This window comes from Folsomia candida, unplaced genomic scaffold (genome assembly GCF_002217175.1).
Source record: "Folsomia candida strain VU population unplaced genomic scaffold, ASM221717v1 Fcan01_Sc003, whole genome shotgun sequence".
NCBI lineage: Eukaryota > Metazoa > Arthropoda > Collembola > Entomobryomorpha > Isotomidae > Folsomia > Folsomia candida.
The window spans coordinates 14,080,569-14,100,106 of NW_019091195.1; the positions used below are offsets into that span (position 1 = coordinate 14,080,569).

The 19,538-nt window shown below is 40.7% G+C and overlaps 5 protein-coding genes across 9 annotated transcripts in view; 2 read left to right on the top strand and 3 right to left on the bottom strand.

Moving 5' to 3' along the window:
* The window catches only part of LOC118435065 (mucin-5AC-like), a 49,786-nt gene extending 39,031 nt beyond the window's left edge, over positions 1-10,755 (top strand). For all 4 annotated transcript variants that reach the window (XM_035850184.1, XM_035850185.1, XM_035850186.1 and 1 more), the window contains 5 exons: positions 89-288; positions 408-670; positions 3,448-8,907; positions 9,062-9,196; positions 9,350-10,755. In XM_035850184.1, coding sequence (XP_035706077.1) covers positions 89-288; positions 408-670; positions 3,448-8,907; positions 9,062-9,196; positions 9,350-9,571 — 6,280 coding nt within the window. In that variant the 3' untranslated portion in view covers positions 9,572-10,755. The remainder of the gene's footprint in view (positions 1-88; positions 289-407; positions 671-3,447; positions 8,908-9,061; positions 9,197-9,349) is intronic.
* On the bottom strand, positions 674-2,204 carry LOC110847025. Of its 2 annotated transcripts, XM_035850188.1 has the most exons (4): positions 1,887-2,204; positions 1,696-1,814; positions 1,468-1,626; positions 674-1,391 (listed from the first exon to the last, which is right to left on the bottom strand). In XM_035850188.1, the coding sequence occupies exons 1-4, from the start codon at positions 2,170-2,172 to the stop codon at positions 741-743; spliced, it is 1,215 nt and encodes a 404-aa protein (XP_035706081.1). In that variant the 5' UTR covers positions 2,173-2,204; the 3' UTR covers positions 674-740. The 2 variants fall into 2 exon arrangements, with proteins under 2 accessions (XP_035706081.1, XP_021949561.1); XM_022093869.2 differs by having other exon boundaries at positions 1,468-1,814.
* Positions 2,189-3,454, bottom strand: LOC110847910. Its single transcript, XM_022094949.2, has 5 exons — positions 3,196-3,454; positions 2,845-3,136; positions 2,686-2,771; positions 2,272-2,612; positions 2,189-2,204 (listed from the first exon to the last, which is right to left on the bottom strand). Exons 1-4 carry the CDS (start codon positions 3,285-3,287, stop codon positions 2,276-2,278), a joined length of 807 nt encoding a protein of 268 aa, XP_021950641.2. The 5' UTR covers positions 3,288-3,454; the 3' UTR covers positions 2,189-2,204; positions 2,272-2,275.
* Positions 10,756-11,302: 547 nt separating the features above from the next.
* LOC110847908 (lipoyltransferase 1, mitochondrial) lies at positions 11,303-14,020 on the bottom strand. The gene is made up of 5 exons (XM_022094948.2): positions 13,367-14,020; positions 13,155-13,300; positions 12,217-12,321; positions 11,927-12,132; positions 11,303-11,844 (listed from the first exon to the last, which is right to left on the bottom strand). Exons 1-5 carry the CDS (start codon positions 13,818-13,820, stop codon positions 11,445-11,447), a joined length of 1,311 nt encoding a protein of 436 aa, XP_021950640.1. The 5' UTR covers positions 13,821-14,020; the 3' UTR covers positions 11,303-11,444.
* Positions 14,021-17,551: 3,531 nt separating this feature from the next.
* Positions 17,552-19,292, top strand: LOC110846055 (corepressor interacting with RBPJ 1). Its single transcript, XM_022092667.2, has 5 exons — positions 17,552-17,871; positions 17,983-18,138; positions 18,221-18,321; positions 18,382-18,685; positions 18,771-19,292. The coding sequence occupies exons 1-5, from the start codon at positions 17,705-17,707 to the stop codon at positions 18,952-18,954; spliced, it is 912 nt and encodes a 303-aa protein (XP_021948359.1). The 5' UTR covers positions 17,552-17,704; the 3' UTR covers positions 18,955-19,292.
* Positions 19,293-19,538: the final 246 nt, after the last annotated feature.

The window sequence follows — 19,538 nt, forward strand, 5'->3', positions numbered from 1 at the left end:
GTCTTGATTCTGATCCTGATCATTAAATGCATACGATAAATTATAGCGTATGTACATATAGCACAATTTGTCAATTTTGGTATTTTAGATTATATCGCCAAAAATCTAACCATCAGAACCAAAAGAGCAACCGAGCACTGAAGGATGCCACAGCCACGTCTCAATCTCCAGAATCCAGTGGAGGAGTCGGTCCCTCTCTTACGTCGACGACCTCCCCGACGACGACCTCAACAATAACGACAATGACGACGGTGACAAGTGGTGCTGGACTGATATCTTCATCAAACGGTAATCCACATCTGGTTGAGCACACTATGTAATCCTAGAGAGCAGCTACAGTATCAGGTTTTATATTTTAACCTCAACTCATATCTAAGCAAACTTTGCCGTTTACTTTTCTACCACAGTCACCAACAACGCCGCTCCGTCCAGTTCACAAATTCAATCGGAATCAGTGGCAGCAGTTCAAACGGCGCAGCTCCAGAAACAAGAAAATCGCCCAACAAAAGATTACGAAGACGACGAAGAGGAGAAAATAGAGGAGCAAGAACATCATCATCATCAGGGAATCACTTGCACCCGATCCAGCACCACTGGCTCAGTTAGCAATAGCACCAGTCACAACATTCTCCAGGGAGCGTTTTGCAACAACCTGTCTTCGCCGGACACGGTATTTGCGAGAATTAATTCATTAATTTATTACAAATGTATAAGGTGATAACAATAATCCATATTAATCACTAAAATTTAGCCAACATTGGCTCCACCCCCCAAAAAAACTTTACAAAATCAACAATTTCACCCCATGAATCAGAATCAATGAGACTTAGAGAGACACACTTATTCGTAGAATAACATTGACTAGAAGGGAGGCGGCGGAGGGGATTGTGACATCCTAACAAATAGGCAATATAGCCAGAAATTATCATCTTAGCCTCGATCTTCGTCGCTTCCTTTTTGTCACATTTTGCTAAAAGAGAGCAGGTAATTGTGGGGGCTCGCATTCCACTCAGTTTGGCTCTTTCTTCCGTAATCTTCTTATACATACTAGCACCATCAGTCTTCTCATCTCTTTTCAGTCGATTCTGGAATCCAGGCGTGTCACTCCAGCCAAAATACCACATGTCTCTGCTATGAATGACATAGAGAAATGCCTTTCCCTTTTCTGCCTTCTGTTCTGAAACTGCCCCTGATCCGTACAGATACTCTCCGAGGGGATATTCCAGTACCTTCTTCTCATCCGGTGTTAATTGACGACGAATTTTCAACTCCATCCCCATCTCTTTCAGTCGCTCATCGATTTCTCGCTCCATACCGTGACACAGGGGGATGAGATTGTCCAAATTGACGAAAGGAGTACTTGGGGCGAGTTTCATAAACATTCCTATAGTCTAAATGCATAATAATAATAATGATCAAATCATTCTCATTCTCACACATGCACAGTTTAGAGCTAACTTCTCTAACCGTCTCAAATGACAGCCGTTTTAAAGCATCCTCCTCGTTTTCAAAGTGGTTGATGGAGAGAACCTTGGGGATGAGACGACTGTTTTTGACCTTTTTTTGGTCACTATAATCCTTCCACGTTTGATAGTGCAGAACATTTTTTCCAACATACAATTGTGCCTGCAAATGTTTGTCCAAGTCTAACGAATTAAACGGATAAGAAATTCCAAACTTCGTGTGAATTTGCACCAGAACATCTCTCTCCTCGTAATCCGTAACTGTCGCCACGCTGTACATCCACCGATCTCTGTGCAGGAGACATTTAGGTAAAACGTCACTCGATAATGTGTTCTTGTTCTGATAGCAATCTGCAATATTAATGTATTGATTTAAATGCAAAACCCCAGGTAATAAATAATATTTATTTGAAGAATACTTACTTCGCTTGGTACATAACCTCTCAGCTTTATAAAGGAAGCCCCTTTTATGGTTGCTCAAATACTCGATACACAGGTGGATTATCCCGTTCTCCGGCGACTTGTGAATAATTATATTCCAGTCGGGTTTGCCGATCACTGGGACTCTTCCTCCTCTGGTAAAAATAACTGTAAAAAGCTCTTCTCTCTGCTCATCTGTCAAACCCTTATCCTCTTGAGTCAGAACAAGTTCGGGGGACGATTCGTCATCTTCCTGGACAGGAGAAGAGTTGGGTCCAATCAACTGCATGATCGTTTGTCTGATCAAATCGGATGCTCTACCTATACGGCAATAACATTAGTGTTGCATACATGTGTCACCCAGAATACTAATAAGTTGTCCCTTTACCTATTTATTGTTTACCAGCTTTATTGTCAGTTGACCCACTGTACTTAATTTGGAACTCTTGCTCCAAATCACCTACAGGTCGAGGCTGAATTCCCCTTCCATCCCTCCAGTGGCTCTTCACCTCCTGCATCCCCTCCACTTCCGGAACGTAGGACCACTCGACCGGTTGAAATTTTTCGTCCTCTCTGGCTACACTTCTTGCCGTGACGGATTCTCTCGTCTTCTTATCCTTCGTGTCAGGGGGGTTTAGATAGCCAATTGGAGCCAGAGGATGCTTAGCTGTCTCCACCTTCAAGGGTTGTGCAGAAGTAGTATCGTCCTCTTCGTGCTCTAATTCCCGACTGTGTAATCGAGGAGAGAAGTAATTAAGTTATTAGTGTCATATTATTTCATCATCATCCCTTATTGCATCACCTGCTTCCGGGCTGGTCCTTTTTCTTTCGTCCTCCTTTCACCATCACGATGGCCTCTGGAGAGGACAAGCAGACCTTGGCTGTGTTCTGAGAATACAAAATAAGTAATTCAAAGTTATAAATAATTGCAACTATTTTCATTATTCCAACCACCACCCACCTCTTTATTATTTCCGTCTTCTGTCTCTTCAAACTCGTCAAACGTCGGTCGTGGCCGTTTAGGGACAGTTTCTTGCCCTCCAGAGTCCAACGGAAGTGGGTTTGTCTCGACGGTGACGACCCCAGTTGACTCTGTCTCACAGGCAGCGACTTCCTCCTCCAATACCTCGTCGGAAACAGTAGGAGGAGGGACCTCCTCGTTGTCGACGTTTTCCACCATCTCAGGTATGGGAGTGGGTGAAGGGGTGAAGGTCCTCTTCCGACGTGGGGTTCTCTTCCTCTTTCTCCTTTGACTGCAACAAGCAATAAATTAAATAAATAAGGGCTGGGAGGAGGAGGAGAAAAAACTAACCGTTTCTTTATCTTGGAAGGACCACTGACTTCCTTGGATGCTCTCGACTGAATAAAGTCGGAGTCATCTGACCACTCACCCCCTTCTTGCATTTTAAATAACAAAAATTCGAAAAAAACCAAAATTATAAAATAATTTGGAGATGGTGAAACTTTGTGATAAAAGGAGCAAGTGTGATAAAAGAGGAAAGAGGAGTGAATCAAATTCCCACTTGACCGGGGAAATGTAACAATGTGGTTATGTTCAATTTAGGGGTATTCTACGGACGGCTACTCACCGAAAAGTGTGTACCCAGCTCTTTCCTTCGAGTCGTCTGGAAAGTCTACCCCCAAATCATCCTACACAATCAGTTCGCTCGTCTCCTCCGAGCTGCATCTCAGCACCAGTTCCAAGGGGAACACGGCCAGTCTCTCCTCAGCCAGTTGCTCAGTCAACAATGGTCTCGAGTCAGACGACGTTGAATGTGCTTCCCCACGAGTTTTGCTGAAGACATCCGCCTCACTCCCTCCTCATCCAGAGGCTGACAGATCCAACTTGGGACTTGGAAATGGTATTATTATCAACGAAAAGAAGACGAGTGCCGCTGGAGGGGGAGGAGGACATGAGAATCAAATTACCTCACAACAGCATTCACATTCCATTAAGCAGCAGCCGTCCAACAATGCTGCTCCTGTCACTCTAACAACTCGGGACAGTTTCAGAGGTAATGACAATGTCAGCGACACACAATGTAATCCAAAAAAGTCATCATTGAGCCATCTCGTCGGAGGCGAGTTTACGTCACATCAGCAGCAACTTTCTCCAGCTGAACGTGGGGGCAGTATGGTAGCAGCCAAGCAAATGCATGGCAATTGTACTAGTCAAGGCATCATTATTGACCAGAATTGCAGAACAGGATCAAGTAACCTCAACTCTGATAATTATGACGGTCATATCTGCTCCTCAACAAACCCTTTTTGTAGCGGTTGTAGCCATCGAATCCAAAGTAGCCCCGCTCCCCCTACGACTACCCCTTTCGATAACAATCCTCACAATCACACGAGGAACAGCAACGTGAATGAGCTAAAGTTAAGTGTGCCAAGAAGTGCGTCGCCGGATAATAGTGAAGGTAATTCATCATCATCCTTGTTGACAGGCTCGAGCAACCGGAATATCCGAACCTCATTCGTCCTTGTAACCACTGCCACCAGTCAGATTCCTGAATGTGCGAGTAGTTTCAGCTTAAAAAATTCCTTCTCCATTTGCTCTCCAAGAAAAGAGCGCACGAGGATAAAGACTAACCCCTGGATTACCTTCACCAATACGACGAATGATGGAAATTCAAATAAGGTTGAATCCAATAGTTCGCCAGTTGTGATCAGGGTGAACAAGGGAGCAGGACATGTGGGCTTGGTGAGTGGAAATACCGGAACTGAGAAAGTCAGCATGATACAATCCCAGCACTTGGTCTGCAGGAGCAGTAGCACCTGTCTCAGCAGTTCTGCTACACGCAGTGGAATTGGCAGTGGTGGTACTGAAGATGCGAGGAACGAAACTGACAATCAGGCGAAAGGTAGTCGTGAAACTGGAGGGGAAATTAGAAACATGTGCAACAAAGGAGAAAGCAGAGACAGTGGGATCGAGGATCATCATCATCACCATCATCAGAGTGGTGATACATTGAGCTTAGTTTACCGTATTTCCACATCTGCAAGCGCGTCCGATTCAGGTTTGGATTTGGAGTCTGGAACGTGTAATAGAAATTCCACGGAATCTTCCTTGTTAAGTGATTCTGCATCTACTCGAAACTCCATGATTTCACATGAAGCTGAGCTTGGATGTAGTCGCAGCAGTAGCATCACCAGTCCCACCACCTTTTTCGCTGCTCCGCAACAACAGCAACAACACATTGGAGATTACCAAGCAGCATCTTCTCATCATCAGTGTGTTAAAGTACCACCGGTGAAAGTGAGCAGTGGTTGTGGTGGCCGGACGGCGATGATGGGGTCAAGTGCGGGTGTTAGTGCTCTAAGAAGCACCCCGACGGCGGTGAAGAAATCACCCGTACCAAAAGTGTATAATAATAATAATAATAATATGGTCATGGTGTCAAACAATGAAAATAGTCAAGTGGAAGACCAAGACGTCACTTCCTCGTCCATCACACTTCCTCCAGAACTCCTTTCATCGAGTAGGAGCATTAGTGTAAGTGCTCAGACAAATGTGATTATGGTTGATAAACAGACGGATATCTTGAGTGACTGGAATACGGATGATGACGGGGAAGATGAGATTGAGACGGATAGGAACGACGATGACGACTGTGACGACGAAGAGGAGGACGAACGAGTTACACCCACACCTTCCTCACCAGACACAGACACTGGAGGAAGGGCAATTTTTCATCGTAGTCAATCCACCAGCAGTGTGACCGATATAGATTTTGGTGATAGCAGTGCGGCAACGGCAGCCTCCTCCACAGGAATTGCTCCTTCATCGTCCATTTTTAAAAGTCAAGCCGGTAGCAAAGTAGGTTCCTCTATGTATAACCATAAGGGTGCTATCAACAAGATCAGTTGCGTGGCCGATATTTACAATCATGATAATCATCATCGCCATAATAATATGATCAGCCCACAGACCACATGTTACTCGTCGAATCCCACTCCTCCTCAACAAGGAGGGCCCCAAAATATTCACTGGGTCGAGACTGACGAAATGTATGATAGGAAACTGACGATGGAAAAAACAACGAGAATAACGTCAATGGAAAATGACATCCTTCGAATAACTCCAAAAACTGGGGTAATGTACCCCACGAGACATGCACTCGGAATTGATGCCGATTCACTCTGCTCTGATGTCTGTGAGTTTCCTGATTATAATGCAAATAAGCCACTGCCAAACTCATCCTCGTCGTCTAATGCAATTGCCAGAGGAGCGTTGGGGTTTCTCAGAAAAATATTCAAAAAGGGGTCATGTTCCAGTCACAGGACTAGTCCGGGGAGCGATAAAGTCAAAATTCCTCGTTCTGCCAAATCTAAAGACAGTCATTTGGACGACAATATTGCAACCATAACTGGGTTACGATCTACTTCCCTGATAACGACGGCAGATGCGTTAGTTTCTCCTCATCCACTTGTCTCAAGAAAACCGTCCATTAACGGCTACTTTCTAACACCCACTCCAAATGCGTTCAGAAGGAGGAGCGGTGGTGGTGGTGGCGACTCGTCCGATTCCAATAAAGGTTCGCACAAACATCACAATAAGGCTGTCAAGACGGATGTCATTAGACTGCTGCCGGCAGGAGCACTTTCTCCAACCCAACAAGTCTTGCATGCAAACTCCTCATCGTCCACATCTTCCTCCACCAAAAATGCGACCATTATTGGTGCTTTCTCTAATAATATAACTGAGAGTGGAAATAATAATATTCACGCGTACTCGAATACCAGCACAAACTCCACTGCGAGCTCGATTCATTCCATGTCGACCTCCACGTCCGCAGCCTCCAACACTGGAACGGGCCTTGGTGGCGAAAATCATGTAAATGGACACCCTCCATACGGTCGAAACCAGAATCAACGTCTTAACGACAACTTTTATTCGAATTCCAACTCGAGTAGGCAACCCCCATTTTTGCCCATTGAAAACGGCAGAGGACATTATCCGCCACCTACAGAAATGCATTCCACCAAACCACCTCAATTGCCAGCGCAACCCCCCGTACCTCAGGATCCAGCCTACCACCCATACTATGGACAAGTACCAACCCATCTTCCTGCTCCAACTTGTCAAATAAGTCACCAGCAACAAGATCGTGACTTTGGAGCGGGACACGTTTACCGACCCCCCTCCACTTGTGGTCCGTATGAGTCTCCCCGGCTTCAAAATCCTCATCATCACAGAATTAATTCCCCAAGTTTTAACAACTATTCACCGATTCATCGCTTGGTTGTAACAAATGGAGCATCACAATTACTACTAAATCGTGGCGGATCTTCTACTTCCACTAATAATGGTCCAAACTGTGCTTCACCAATAATTCCACCATTTCAATCTACCGAGTCCCCACACTTAACCTCAAGAAATAGAAATAGAGGAGGTGCTGACTCGAAAAGTTATTTACATCAACACAATAACAGCAATAATAACAACACTTCATCAGCAGCACAAATTCCTAACATAAATCGTTCCTATCAGACCACATCTTCCTCACCTTCCCCTCTAATTAATAAGCCCAGCCATCAACATCATCATCATCAACAACAACCACAGCAGGAACCTCTTTCCATTTCATCGCCTCGACCCCAGCTCCCAGCATCCAATACTTTCACCTCCCCTTCACCCATTCAAAGAAATCCCCGGTATCAATACATCACTTCCTCAAATCAAAACTCGCCCATTCTGAATGTCCCCAAGAGAATGAATGGAGGGGTAACAGCTCCTCCTCCGCCGTCGATTCCTCAAAACCCGCACTATTATTACCATAACCATGCTAACCAGCAGAACCAGGAAGGAGGATCATCATTTCCCAACGGGCGACCGCCACCGTCCTTCTCGACTTTCTCCCCTACGCCTCCTTCGAGACAAATCACCACACAATGTAATAATAATCCATTTTCAGCTGCCAGTCCTAATTTGAATCACCATCAACTAAATTCACAACCCGTACAAAATCCTCTTTGCATCACCACTTCTCGACAGCATCGAAGCTTGGAGAATAGCGACATGACAAACTCTTCTCCGAATAATCCTAATCTTCACCTTCATCATCGAGGAGGCACAAGAGGACAGGAAAGTAGTGCAGAATGTCCAGGTCTATCATTAAATAGTCCAAACAACAAACATATTTTAAGCCGTAGTCAAAGTTATCAAGTTCAGGAGCACCAACAGGAAGACCAGTTCCACCCACCAGTGCATTATTATGCGTCACCAGTAGTGGTCTCACAACCAATACTCCCACCACAAACTCAGCAGCGAATGATAGGTCCACACCCGGTCGTGCATCCCATGAGCTTGAGTTTCAATGAACCTCCATTATTAATGAGGGCACATCTTCACAACCAAAATGTTCGACTTAACAATTTTCTCATGAAGATACGTCAGCATCATCATCATCCCATCCAACCTGACGCTTTTGCTGTCGAACAACAAATTCCTCAGTCTGACTCGTTCCAAGAGAGGATTTACGAGACTGTGGGTTCCGAGGATGACAACGACCAGAATGATGATGATGACGAGGAGGATGAGGAACACGGGTGCGTAGATGGTGGAGGCATAATAAGAAACCGCAACAGCATGCATCACCATAATAATGCCATAAGAGATCATTGCTTTCACCTAACCAACGAAGGCAGTGGCAACGGCCTGGAGCAGCACAGGACCAAGAAGAATCGTCGTTTACCAACCGCAATTTCGAATCTGGAATCAGGATTCCCATTCTCAAATAGAAGCAGTGGCAATGTTGATGATATAGCCTCTAAATCCAAAACTGAACAAAGTTCAAAATCAAAAAGATCAAAGACTAAGCTTCATCCTTCCTACTCCTCACAACAATACTACACGAGTGAAAGTTGTGAAAAGGACTCCATGTGCCAACAACCCCCACGTCCACCAGTCCCCATGGCTCTTTTTGGTCCCAATACTTTCTTGTCGGAAACGGAAACGAGGCTGATCCTGGAGACTGATGATAGAGAAGAAAGCCGAAAATTCAAACGCCTCATCAATGAAGTAAGTGAAAGTACCACACATATAAAGCATACTCAGATACTATGCGGCTCTGTTTCATGCATTCGAATGACAACCCCACAAAAACTGAGACCATAGCATCGATATATAAAGTTCATTACCATCCATTGCAATGCGTATTTGTTGTTTTTGACAGGCTGAAGCCTTATTGCGAGAAATCACAGCAGTAAAATCACAACAGCAGCCTTGGGTCCCACAACAACAATTTCCGCGGATGCAGAATCCAATGCGTGTGGAAGACTGTCCTCAAAGTGATCCGTTGCGGAGAAAGGTATAATTTCGTTCAGCGTTTTTGACCCCGCTATCCCATGAAAAACAAATTTCTAAACCAATTTCTCAACACAAGGCAATAATTTGTCAATAAGTACTTTCCCATCTTGTTAGAACTCTAACCTGTTTAGCATTAATTGTATTGTGTGTTCAGGGGTATGACTGTTGGGCTTTGCGAAGACTGCAACAAGAATTGGCTGGGTGCTGCGCTTCTCCTCCCGTCCTGCACAGATCGCGAATGAACTTGCAGTCGCCATCAACACCCACTGCAGCAACGACAGCCATTATGAACTCGTACTTTAGCCTCGTCCCCAATTCGCAAATGACAAATGCTAATTTTACAGATAGCCATAACCTAAATAATGCGCATTTCTAAACCTATTCTAAAGTCCTATGTGAGGAGCATTCCATGCTTTCACATAGTGCAAGGGTTTTCCACAAATGCATACCCATTTTTTGTAGAGTTATAACAAGGGCAGGAAAGCAGAAGACAAATGTGAGGCGTAATGATATTAATGTGAATCTCCTTCAACAAATTCAACAACTGGAGCAGCAGTACGTTTCCCCTGTCCTTGTCTCCCCTGCTGATAAGATAAAAGAGTCATAACGAACAACATAAAACTCCCAAATGTGAAATTCCCCTAGTCATCACCGCAAAGTGAAACTGAGCTTCATCCCCAATTTACAATCCTGATATAAACTCTGAATCGTTGGGGAATAACAAATTCACTTGTTGGCTGTACTGCTAGCCTGCTGTGTTGAAGGAAGTATTATGTATGACTCACATACTCGACTTATTGAGATTCAGAGTTTGAATTTCATACAGAAAGCAAAATAGAACATTTATGATAAAAAAAACATTGTGAAAAAACATTAAATTTTCATTATGTCATGAAATCTGAGATTTAAATATCCGTATACGTTGTACAAGTCAGCATTATCCTAGTTGTTAGCATATATTTGTTCAACCGTTTGAGTACAAAATAGATTATTCAAGTAGTCAAAAAGTTTGTGCTAGATTTTATCATATGAAATAAAATAATGACTATTTGATAGTGGATGTAAATTTGATCTAGAGCTTTAAGTACGATAACCTCCATAGATTGTAGGATAGAAGACTGTTGGATTATAGCCGTGGCCACAATAATCAAATTATCAAATATGCAGATTTTGTGCCGAAATGTATTATTACTATTACTAACAATAAACAGTGTAAACTTTCTACTGCAAAGTCAAATTGTGAAAAACAAAGTTCACAGTGTTAATCACGACTGCATATGTATTTACGATTTGAAACACTTTTGTACTATATTAAGTGTAGACTTTATGAAATGGAGGAAGAATTTAACTGACTCCGTACAAGAATCACACTACTGACTGTCGTTTACAATCTGCATACAACGTCCAGAATCCAAAAACAATATAAACTTTTGCAACACCATTGCATGCATACATGAAATGTATCTACGTAAGTAGGTAGAGCCAAGAGTTGTATATGTAACTAAAATTACTAAATAAAATAAAAATATGAATCGGTTCGATAAAAAATGAGACAAGAAATTATTAGTGCAGGTCCTTTTACTTCTATCCATGACACACCCATACCTATGCTAAAGACAAGAGACCATGTTTCAAGTTTGTCAATATTTTGATGCACCTCATGCCCAACCGTGATTGGTGAAAGTATTAATTCACAAGAGAAAGTAATTTCATTTTCATGGATCATAATAATTACCTACCTGAGAATTGTATTTTTCATAATTACTAAATTAAATCTAGAGTCATCTTTGCAGACTGCATCACGCCAATGTACTGCATTTAATACTACATTACATAGTCCAAAACCAGTTACTATATACGTAGATGTATAAGGTTTATGATAATGCGCAGTTTCTTCTTAATGCGTTTGTTTACAAATAATTCTCCAGTCCATCATGCGGTTAATAATGCTGTGTATTATAGCCATGTAAACTATAGTTCCATGTTAGTTGCCCAACATGGATGTCGGAGCATGGTTTACATGACCTTGTAGCTTCGAGTTCAAGATCATACAGTAATAAACTATCTCGGTCTCTGTGCAAGTCTGTATGTAGGCGCACATTAGATCCATGTTTTTAAGTATTATTGGTATTAAATTTATTATTGATAAAGTTAATTAGAATATGAGAATAACAACAAAAACCACGCTCTAGAATAAAAATATCAGTCGCCCAGTCTCCAGCTAATAATAATCCAATTTTAGTTTATTTTTATGCAATCAAGAGCGACTCAGCGACTCTAATGTCCCTCAGTGATCGGCTGGAAGAAGTTGCACTCACTTCTTGAGTACTCTTCTTAAACAAGAGTCCCTCAAATGTGGCCAAAATATCCATTCTGAATGGACGATCCTTGAGAGCATTAATGAATGCATAAAGATCAGCCAGGGTGTTGGAGTCCACCAATTGCTCCTTGCCAAACGGGAGGCGAAGTTGAGAATTTTCAATTCGTCCCTTAACTATTCGCAGGTGCAAATCAATGTTGGCTGCCCCATCTTGATTAGCTCTTCCAAGTCCAATTGGATAGCTTTGATCCACCGAGAAATCTGGAGTTTTCCCATAGTTCCATTCCCATCCTTTCAGATCGGATCGAATCTTTTCCAGACCTGGGAACCTAAATTATTTCATAACCCGATAAAAACACTCTTGCTTGTGTTCGAAATTTGGACTGGATATGCAATAATATGTAAACGAACCATTCATTGGTAGGATTCACCATTTGAAATCCTCTCTGGTGTTGGATCTGCTTTTCACCTCCGTCATTGCCAGTGCTGTCTGATCGTAAAAATTCGTAGCCAACTGAGGAAAGGACTTTGTCCACACTGATGGTAGGGTCTTGACTTTTCAAGTTCTTTACTGGAGATTTGATACTTTTCGTAGCCTTGGACTCGATTTTCTCATCCTGCCCACGAACCAAATCAATACAATTAGGATTTGAGGAAAACATGACGTTTACATATTATCTGTGTCATCGTGTAGCTCTTACCACGTCTGGATTCAGCAAAGCCGACAGCTTTTTAATATCTGCATCAACAAGCAAAGTGCAGTGATGGTATGCATTTTTCCCCAGCTTTGCAGCAGTTCCGGAAATCTGTAACATAATATAATTTGGCATATTATAGTATAGGGCATGTAGTATGAATGGCCAACTGGTCAACTGATAAAAATAAATAAATCAGGCTGGAAAAAATTCTGGATAAAAACTCTCAAGTTTTGTCATTTTTCATGAGGACAAGAAAGCTACATGAAAGGTATAAAACCCTACACTGCAGTGTTGCTCTAGCCCAAATCAGAGAAAGCGCCCGCTTCTAAATAAATTTTTATCAGAAATCCCAACTACTAGTAAAAACTACTATTTGAAATCGTCAAAAATGTTCCCATAATCCAACATGCAAAGTTTCAGCTTTTTCGACCAACTTCAAAAACCATTATGGGTCACCCTACTATGTTCCTCTCACAAATAAATTTGACCATATAATCTTTAGTCAGTTTAGTCTGATGTGCCCTTGCCTTGACACCGAATTTCGTTTTTCTCCTACCAATTTCAAAAAGCAGTGGGAGTTATCCTAGCAAAAATAAAATGCACTTCATATTTGTTAATCTGATCTACCCCTGCAGCTTTACGCCAAATTTCAAGCTTTTTTGATCATTCCGAATATTCTACCACTGACCGATTGCTTATCTTCGAACTTAACTCCTCATTTGCCCCACACTGCATGTGTACCAAATTTCAAGCCGATAGTACGAGTTTAACGAGAGTTATCGCGAGACAGACGGATATGATGGTTCCACAAGCCTTGACTCGGGCTAAAAATTCTACTGATAGCTTTTGTCCCTTCTGGAACATTATTGCTTTTGGGAAACGTTTCAAGAATGTTAACTGGGAAATTTTCTAAAGTAAAAATTGATTTAGCCTTTTGTCACCTTATAGCCCTGGACATTGACATCTAGCCTGGGTGACACGTCCGCGTCGATATCAAATTGTCGCTTCAATGCTCGACATATAATCTCCAGATTGGATTTCCGATCATAACCATCCCGAGGAGTGAAAAATGTGCAGTTCAGATTTCCTTGAATATGAAAAAAACATCATCATGTATCTGTTGTATAAAAAATAAATACTTTCTTACTCTTACCTTGATCATGATATACACATCCGCCGCCCGAATTTCTACGCACAACGGGCAGCTTGGCTTCCTCTGCTAATGACACGTCGACCTCGGTCCAAGGATTTTGATGTCGACCGATTACCACACAGGGATCATTTCTCCACAGGAGGAGAACTCGGTGGTTTTCGAAATTGAAGTTGCGATAAATCCAGTCCTCCAAAGCCAAATTCGTGTGAATGTCGGTGGATTGCGAAATAAAGACGGATTTTTCAGGTTCTTTATTGTCCGATGCTGTTCTTGTTGTCGCATAAAACCGGTTCGTGCCGATTATAGCAAATCCATGCCACACACGAGAAGAGGTTGCACTTCCAGCAGCAGACGCCAAACCAGATCCGTTCCCGAGAAGGATGGAACCCGATGCTTTTAAAGGGGCTCCAACTCCACGGAACGTACCTACGACTTTCCCTAAGACAGCTTGCATTTTGATGTTGATTTTCTTTTACTAATTAAACAGCCCTGTTGATTGGTCGAGTTTGAGATTGTTTTTTTTGTTGAAAAATAATAGTGGATGACTTGGGTATCACCGGTAAAGTTGGTTTTAATTGTTACTAGATATGCGAATTTGTTATCACTTTTAATTTTGTAATAATTTACTAATAAGAACTACTAATTTGTTTATAAGATCACTAATTGGCTTAATAGATCTCACAAGCGTCCGATGGTGTTAAGAATACGAGATAGCTATGAAGGGCTACCGTGAGGTGTAACCACTTAAAAGTGTGATGAAGAATACAAAGGCGAACACGAATTTTAACACAATCAACAAAGGCTGAACGCTGGGACCACGGGTTTATATCATTCATTTATAAGGATGAGGCACTCAAGTCTAGAGATTAGAATATAACTGGACAAATATTTCACGGTGACGAGAAGATTTCGGAATTCAGCAAAGCCAAGAAGAAGAATCCTTGGATTTTCATATCAATATGTATGTAGGGCAGGCGCAAACAAAGGATCTGCTCTCCCGTATCTCACTCAACACACGCCTTACGTGATGAAGGAAGACTGTGGAAAATAACAATATTAATACAATGAAAAGAGGGATGTAGAAGCAAAAAGCCTTCGGGCAATGGAAAGTTTTTAGTGAACCTTTGGAAATAATATTTACCCCCAAGCAAAAAACCAGAGTGATACTGTTTTATATGCAATTTGATTCTAAGAATCAGAAAATTGTAAAATACGGTTTTAAATTGCTAAGATTGCGGGAATACACCATGCACGATTTCATAAAATGATCTCAATAACTAACCTATTGAGTTAAACGCCCTGTGTGCTTTTGCACAAATCCAAATCCTGTATTAAAATGTAAGGAATTATAATTTTGGACTTTGGACTATAACTTCGACTTGTTCGTATTTGCAATATAGTGGTGAGTAGAGAGTGAGTTGAAAGGCTGAAGCAACACTGCAAAAATTGCTCTAATCGTCTCACAGTTTTATGACTTTGTCGTCTTATGGGGCAGAAGCAATAGCAATGAATCAGATTTTGTATGGTATGGCATCACATAAGTACAATTACAATATTATGTAGCATTGCATGTATGTATTAATGGTGGTGATAAGACCTGCTTGTGCTTCTTATGTTGGACTTTGAACAGCTTCTTGATATTGCTGCAAAGTAAGTCCTAAAAAATCCCAAAATGCAATGCTAAAGTCAACAACTTTACTTTTGACCTACCTGTTGTATGCTAAATTAGATTGTTACATTCTCGCAAAACAGGGTTTCTTAACTGTTGGAAAAATTTACAGCTAAATTGAAATAAATATTCCCTATTCGAAGCACTGTGCCTGTGTACGTGTCTCACTTGATATTTTTCCTTCAGCTAGGTCGACGATGATGCTTGTCACACGAGCTGAACTTACGAAGGTTATCGGAGCCAAAGGATGCTGATGAACCTTTCTCAAACTTTGCAAAAAGATATTACCTTCATGACTTGTGATGCTAATGTTTGACTGCCAGCAAAAACTGCACAAATATTTTGCGGATATTTTACTTTATTTTATTGATGAGTTTAATGATAAATCTTTTGATGGCATGGCATGTGACAAATTCAGATCACCAAAAGACCTCGTGTTTTTAGCAAAGCATTATTACTTACGTGATAAACTGGGCAATGACAACAACCACACACCGAGAACTGGTCTTTCTGAATGATAAAGCAACTCTGTGGATACAGCACAATATTTATTTATGCAGGGTTTGCTTCTTTTAGCAGGAATGTTTCCAGAATGTTTTCAACTCTGGCTCAGCAACTTATTTTATGAATCCAGTCTGGTCAACTACAAGCGACTAAAATCCAAGGTAATGCGGTAATCATCCACATTTACTGACTGGCCTAACAACAAACTGCATGCTATAATCATCGCATATCCAAATCCAACTCTGAATTCATATAGCATCGAGTCTCACAAAATCTGTAGTTGCAGATGTATGTATACCAACACAATCATCTAAGCAACCTTTTTTCCTATTTAGTTGTTAGACGAGGAACAGATTCGAAAGTGTAGGCACTGTGTTTGTTGTTTAATAAGGTTATAGGGTTTGCAGGGTGGATTGTACATACGCCCATAGTACAGCTTTGCCTGTCTGTAATGCCAACAAGAAATTTTTTATTCAACATCGCATCTGTCTGTGAGAACTGTAAATCTAACGAACACGCCGCCAGCACGTGAACAGGTCGTGGTTGATATTCCACATTGATGAACATTTCCTCCTCAGGAAGGCTTCATACGTTTATAACCACTTTTGGTTCGTATGTGAATGCTTTGTATGACTGACTGCAAGGATAAATTACGCGTTTTTTGCAATAAAGTGAACTGCAGGCGAAATGCATGCACTGTATGTTTTATATTTATACAATATACATAAGGACTGAATAATTATTGACCTGCAAGTATGATGCTTTACTGACTGTGAGTCTGTAGATTGACTGTTTTTAAATATGCTATACAAATTGGACTCAATAGTACATAAAAAGTACACAAATGCATGAAATGAAATGCCAAAATTTAACCAGACAACTGACATTTACATAATGCAATCTCCATTAAACTGGATGCATTTAGTCCAGTAGGCTGCTATTGGCACATAATGCAAATAAAGCTACATTTTACACGTATTTGGTTAAATTTCGAGAACCTTTAAAAATATAAAAAATCAGGCCACGTATGATATTCTTTTGCCTCTAGACAAAGAAAGAATATCAGAAGTTAATAATTTACCGTTAACTTTTGATTAAATATAATACACAAGAAGCATTACTGTAGTCAATTAAACTTCTTCATTTGTGAATAAAAGAGAATTGTAATTTCTTCATTGAAATAAATGGTAATACCAAGAAAATGCCGTGTATCATGTATGCAATTCTACGCAAATTGCGATTGCATGCAATTGACATTCAGAATTTCTGTTCACCGTCATTGGTTCAAACAACCAATAACTTGAGTTTGATGGAATGATGCATTCATCCAATATCATAGTACAACACTTTATAATATCAAAATAAGAGGTGAAAGCAACATATCCTTAAAAACAACCCCGCGGCACCCGTCCAAACCATGAATTACAACAGCATAATTCACTAGAATTACTTCAACCAGCATCACCACATTTAAATAGCACAGAGAGCAACACCTGTATCCCAAATTAGTTGTTGCAACATCATGGTGAAAGTAAAATATCATTTAAAATAAATCTAGCTGACCTTAATTAAGTCGAGTTCGGCCAATCCAGACCTTCTAATCGTCACCAATAATGACGGAATGGTGCATCCTTTATTACGAAAATTGTTGCACAATCCAATTTCCGACAAATAACATTTTACTGGCTGCTTTTACTCACTTTCACCACACCCATAAAAGTTCACTTTTTTATGGTTCCCACACTTCAAATATTTTAATTATTAGTTAATGCGTCCACCAGTTGGCTGCAAACCTATGACAAATTCCACTCCTCCCACTTTCCACTTTTTAAACCTAGAAACTAAAAACCGGTTCCTTCAGCTGTTTGAAGTGGGTTGTGGGACAGTGAAAGCAGAGAAAGGTTTCCGTTGGCGCTGCGGTTTGCCAAAATCTCAAGCATCGAGTTGATGACGTCACAACGATACGACCGCTCATTTTGCTTCACAAAAATCTGTCCTTCTGCTACTTTCACATCAACAACAAACGTTGCTCGTCGTTCTTGTATTTTTACTCAAAGTAAAATTTCGAAAATATTCCATAAAATATTCCACACCTTCTGAGTGACCAGTAAACCTAGTTTCGCACCTAGATTGCTTTCGCGTTCGCATAAATATAAGCCACCAAGATGGGGAAGGGATTTAATAATTACATGTGCAAAAAGTTCTTCCATCCAGCATCCAGAGATAATTTGAAAAGGGTGTGGATGGCGGAGCAGAAGGCGGACGCTTATAAAAAGAAGCAAGAGGAACTCCGACTCCAGTATGAGAAAGAACAGGATCTCTATAATAATAAGTAAGTAAGAACATAATTTATCAGGGTTTCGATTTGATAAAAACGAGAGAATATGTGTGGTTCGTATTTTTTGGAGTAATAACTAACTCTTCTTTGTGACATTTTTATCAGGGCGATGATAAGCAAAGAGAGCAAGGACAAGCTGAGTGTCAACTTTATGTACGAACCACCCCCTGGAATGAAACGAGAAAAGGATAAAACTGGACCTGGGGGCGAACCAGAATTCAAGTTTGAGTGGCAGAGGAAATATAATGCACCGAGAGAAGAGTAAGTTTTAAATTAGTATTAATATTTTATGTTTTATTCATGTTACTAGTAGTATAGCACGATTGAACAAATCTGACTTTAGCTACTGCAAAGGAAATGAAGAGATTCGTGACCAACCGTTTGGTATTCAAGTAAGACATGTGAGATGTATCCGGTGTCACAAGTGGGGACATATTAATACAGGTACTATGTTCAAACTAAAATTATTATAAGAATTGTGTTCTAATAAATGTGTTTTTTTAGACCGAGAATGTCCCATGAGAGGCCAGGCTAATGGTGCAGATGGCTTGGAGACGGATCCACTGTTTCTCATGCACCAGTTGAGGGAGGAAGGTCTAGCCATCAAATCAAGTGCTTTGGGTGTACGACAGAATGAGCCAGGAACAAATCAGGAACTTTTGGAGGATTCTGATGGTGAACTGCCAGGCCCAAGCAGAAAAGACAGACACAACGACGATGAAATGAATGGAGACCAAGGTCTTAGTTTGAACCCAGAAGAAGCATTCCTACAAAAGCTTTCAACAAAACAAAAACGGAAGCTCTTAAGGTTAACAGTTATTTAAATACTACTACCAGTGCTTGCATATGGATTTTTTATAGTTCTAAACTTAATACTTGTTTACTTATTTTAGGAAACTAGAAAAGATGAGCAAGGAAAGAAGCAAGAAGAAGATGTCCTCAAAAGATAAGGAGAAAGAAAAGAAACATAAAAAATCCAAGAAACAGTCTAGAGATAAAGATAGAAGCGAAAAAAGAAGAAGCAGCAATTCTTCTGATTCACCTGATGAAGATCGCAAGCGAAAGCACAGGAAGTAACCAAATAATCGTCCTTCATTGTTAATGAATTAAGCTTTAGGTTATCCGTTCGTAAACCTATACATGTATAACGTAGCCGAATTTCATCGTGGATTCTAGTATATCTGCCTAGTTCTCTGATCCTGTCATTTAATTTTACACAAGTCCAACCCACTTAAAAGGTTCATATATCCGTAAGGTAGTTTTATCCCTACTACTGAAAACCTCTGTATAACCTTTGTACTTCAGACCGCTCTGATCGCAATGATTAAATGATGTTTACTTAATATTATTTTTCCATGTAAGTAATTTGAATGAGAAATAAAGCATTACATGTTGAAAACATGTTCAAGCCAAAATTTCATGAATCATCAGTCTATTGTGTTAAATGAGTGACATTACAAATTCTATTATTATAAGTACTATAAAGTTTCAACCTATGAATTCCTCCTGATAACTTAATTTGAATGAGTGTACGCATAATTTTTGCCTATCGAATAACCCTGATACATTTGGACGAGTCGTCACTACAATACTTTTATACTTACAGTTACATTAGAGGTATTTCTACTATGTCGTGGTCCACCACTCTACGTAATTGTGTA